The sequence below is a fragment of the Chlorella variabilis genome (genome assembly GCF_000147415.1).
Source record: "Chlorella variabilis unplaced genomic scaffold CHLNCscaffold_2, whole genome shotgun sequence".
Lineage (NCBI taxonomy): Eukaryota > Viridiplantae > Chlorophyta > Trebouxiophyceae > Chlorellales > Chlorellaceae > Chlorella > Chlorella variabilis.
This window is the reverse complement of record NW_005435086.1, coordinates 1,488,317-1,490,453: the sequence shown is the minus strand read 5'-3', so window position 1 is coordinate 1,490,453 and position 2,137 is coordinate 1,488,317. Positions and strand designations below refer to the sequence as shown.

The following is a 2,137-nucleotide window of genomic DNA, read 5'->3' as shown; positions in this document are numbered from 1 at the left end:
TCCCCCCCCCCCCCCCCCCCCCCCCACCGACATCACTGCATACACACACACGCACACGCACACGCACACGCACGCCACCTCGCCGCCCCCCGCTCACCGCCAGGTCCTGCGGTATGGGCGCCCCGCTCTCCTTGAGCGCCTTGACCAGGTCTGGCGCGTACTGCTCCTCGTCGGGGCCGATGAAGGTGATGGCGGAGCCCTTGGCGCCCGCACGCCCCGTGCGCCCCACCCTGCACAACAGCAGGCAGGCAGGCAGGCAGGCAGGGCACGCGCGGTGAGAGAAGGCTCCTTTCCTGGCGCGTGCACGGCGTTGGAAGGGGCAGGGCAGGGGCGGGCCTGCCGCGGCCAGTGCTCCCCGCCCCAGCCGCCACCAGGGGCAGGCCCGCGCTGGCCCCCGCCGCCCGTCGGTTGCGCCCTGCGCAACGCCAGCGAACCCGGCGCACCTGTGCACGTAATCTTCGTGGTGGTTGGGCACATCATAGTTGACCACCAGCACCAGATCCTTGACATCCAGGCCGCGGGCAGCCACTGCAGGGGGCGGTGGGAGCGGGCCAACAAAGCGGGGGAGGGGATTAGAGAGGAGCCGCTGGACGGGAGCTGGGGCCGCGGCGCAGGCAGGTCGGCAGCGTCGGAGCAGCGTGGGGCCAGGGGCCGCCGTCGTCGCGCCTCCAGTTGCAGCTTCCCCCAGCCCGCCCAACCCACCGCTTGTGGCCAACCAACCACCGCTTGCTGACCCCCCAGACCACCCACCCACCGCTCGTGGCCACCAGGATGTTGCACACGTTGGCCTTGTAGTCCACGATGGTGGACTCGCGGTCGCTCTGGTCCTTGCCGCCGTGCAGGCTGCAGGGAAGGGAGGGGCGGCGGCGCACGCAGGCGTGGGTGCAGAGCCGGGAGGGACGCGGAGAGCGCGTCGGTGATGCATGTCGGTGGCGGGCAGGCAGGGAGCATAGGCGCATGCGCAACAGGGGCGTCTGCGGCACGAGCCCCGCGCCGGCATTCCAGCATTTGCCAGCAGCGCAGCAGCCGCCGGGCCGGCCCTGCTCCCCTCCCCTCCCCCGCCGCTCTCGCCCCCGCCTCCCAGCCCAGCCCGGCCACGGCGCGCGCGCCTGAGGCAGGGGTACCCCGCGCGCAGCAGGTCCCGGAACAGCGTGTCGCAGCGGTCCTGGGAGGACACAAAGATGAGCAGCTTGCCGCGCTCGTACCACTCCCCCAGTATCTCCAGCAGGCGCAGGAAGCGGTCGTCCTCGGGGCGGATCTCGATGAACTGGGTGATGTCCTTGTTCACCACGCTGCGACCGCCCACCTGGATCTCCACAGGGTTGTGCAGCACCTGGCGCGCCAGCACCTCCACCTGTGGGGGTGGGGCAGGGGCAGGGGGAGGGAGGCCGGAATGAGGCTGGTGGGGCGAGGCTGGGCCTGGCGCCGGCTCCCTGTTGTTGCTCCACCCTTACGGCTCCCTCCCCCGCAGGGCTGGGGCAGCCCGGCACCTGCAGCCCCCATGCCCCGGTCCACCACCCCAGCAGGGCCCGCAGCCCGGCCGCACCCAGCAGCGCGGCCGTCCCGCCCCGCCCCGCCCCGCCCACCTGTCGCGGGAAGGTGGCCGAGAACATGACCGTCTGCCTGTCGGGGCGTATGTTCTGCACAATGCGCATGATCTGCGGCTCAAAGCCCATGTCAAACATGCGGTCCGCCTCGTCCAGAACCAGGTACGTCACGCGCCGCAGGTTGGTGATGCGCCCGCCGCTGGTCACTGCAGTTGCGGCGTGTGTGGGGGGTGGGGGGTGGGGGCCAGGGCCGGGGTGGCGCGCAGGCAGTGAGAGGGGCGAGCCAGGCGCACGGCGTGTGGCGGTCACGCCCGCTGTTGTGCCTGCATTCGGGTACAGGTGCGGGTGGAGGTGCGGGTGCTCCAGGCAGGGGCGACCCTCTGCTCACCCAGGATGTCGATCATGCGGCCCGGCGTGCACACCACAATCTCCGTGCCGCGCTTGAGCTCGGTGATCTGGTTGGCCACGCCGGTGCCGCCGTACACGCACACGCACGTCAGCCCCACCACCTTGGCAAACCGCTTGACCTCCTTGCCAATCTGCGGCGCGTGCCAAGGAGGGAGCGGGTGCGGGGGGGGGGGGGGGGGGGG

At 72.1% G+C, this 2,137-nt stretch overlaps 1 protein-coding gene across 1 annotated transcript in view; it reads right to left on the bottom strand.

Moving 5' to 3' along the window:
- CHLNCDRAFT_137938 (hypothetical protein) overlaps nt 1-2,137 on the bottom strand; it is a gene marked incomplete at both ends in the record, with an annotated part of 7,328 nt that overhangs the window by 2,361 nt on the left and 2,830 nt on the right. The window contains 6 exons of the mRNA XM_005851166.1: nt 98-230; nt 444-528; nt 755-843; nt 1,125-1,354; nt 1,587-1,753; nt 1,936-2,086. Of these exons, the coding sequence (XP_005851228.1) occupies nt 98-230; nt 444-528; nt 755-843; nt 1,125-1,354; nt 1,587-1,753; nt 1,936-2,086 (855 nt within the window). The remainder of the gene's footprint in view (nt 1-97; nt 231-443; nt 529-754; nt 844-1,124; nt 1,355-1,586; nt 1,754-1,935; nt 2,087-2,137) is intronic.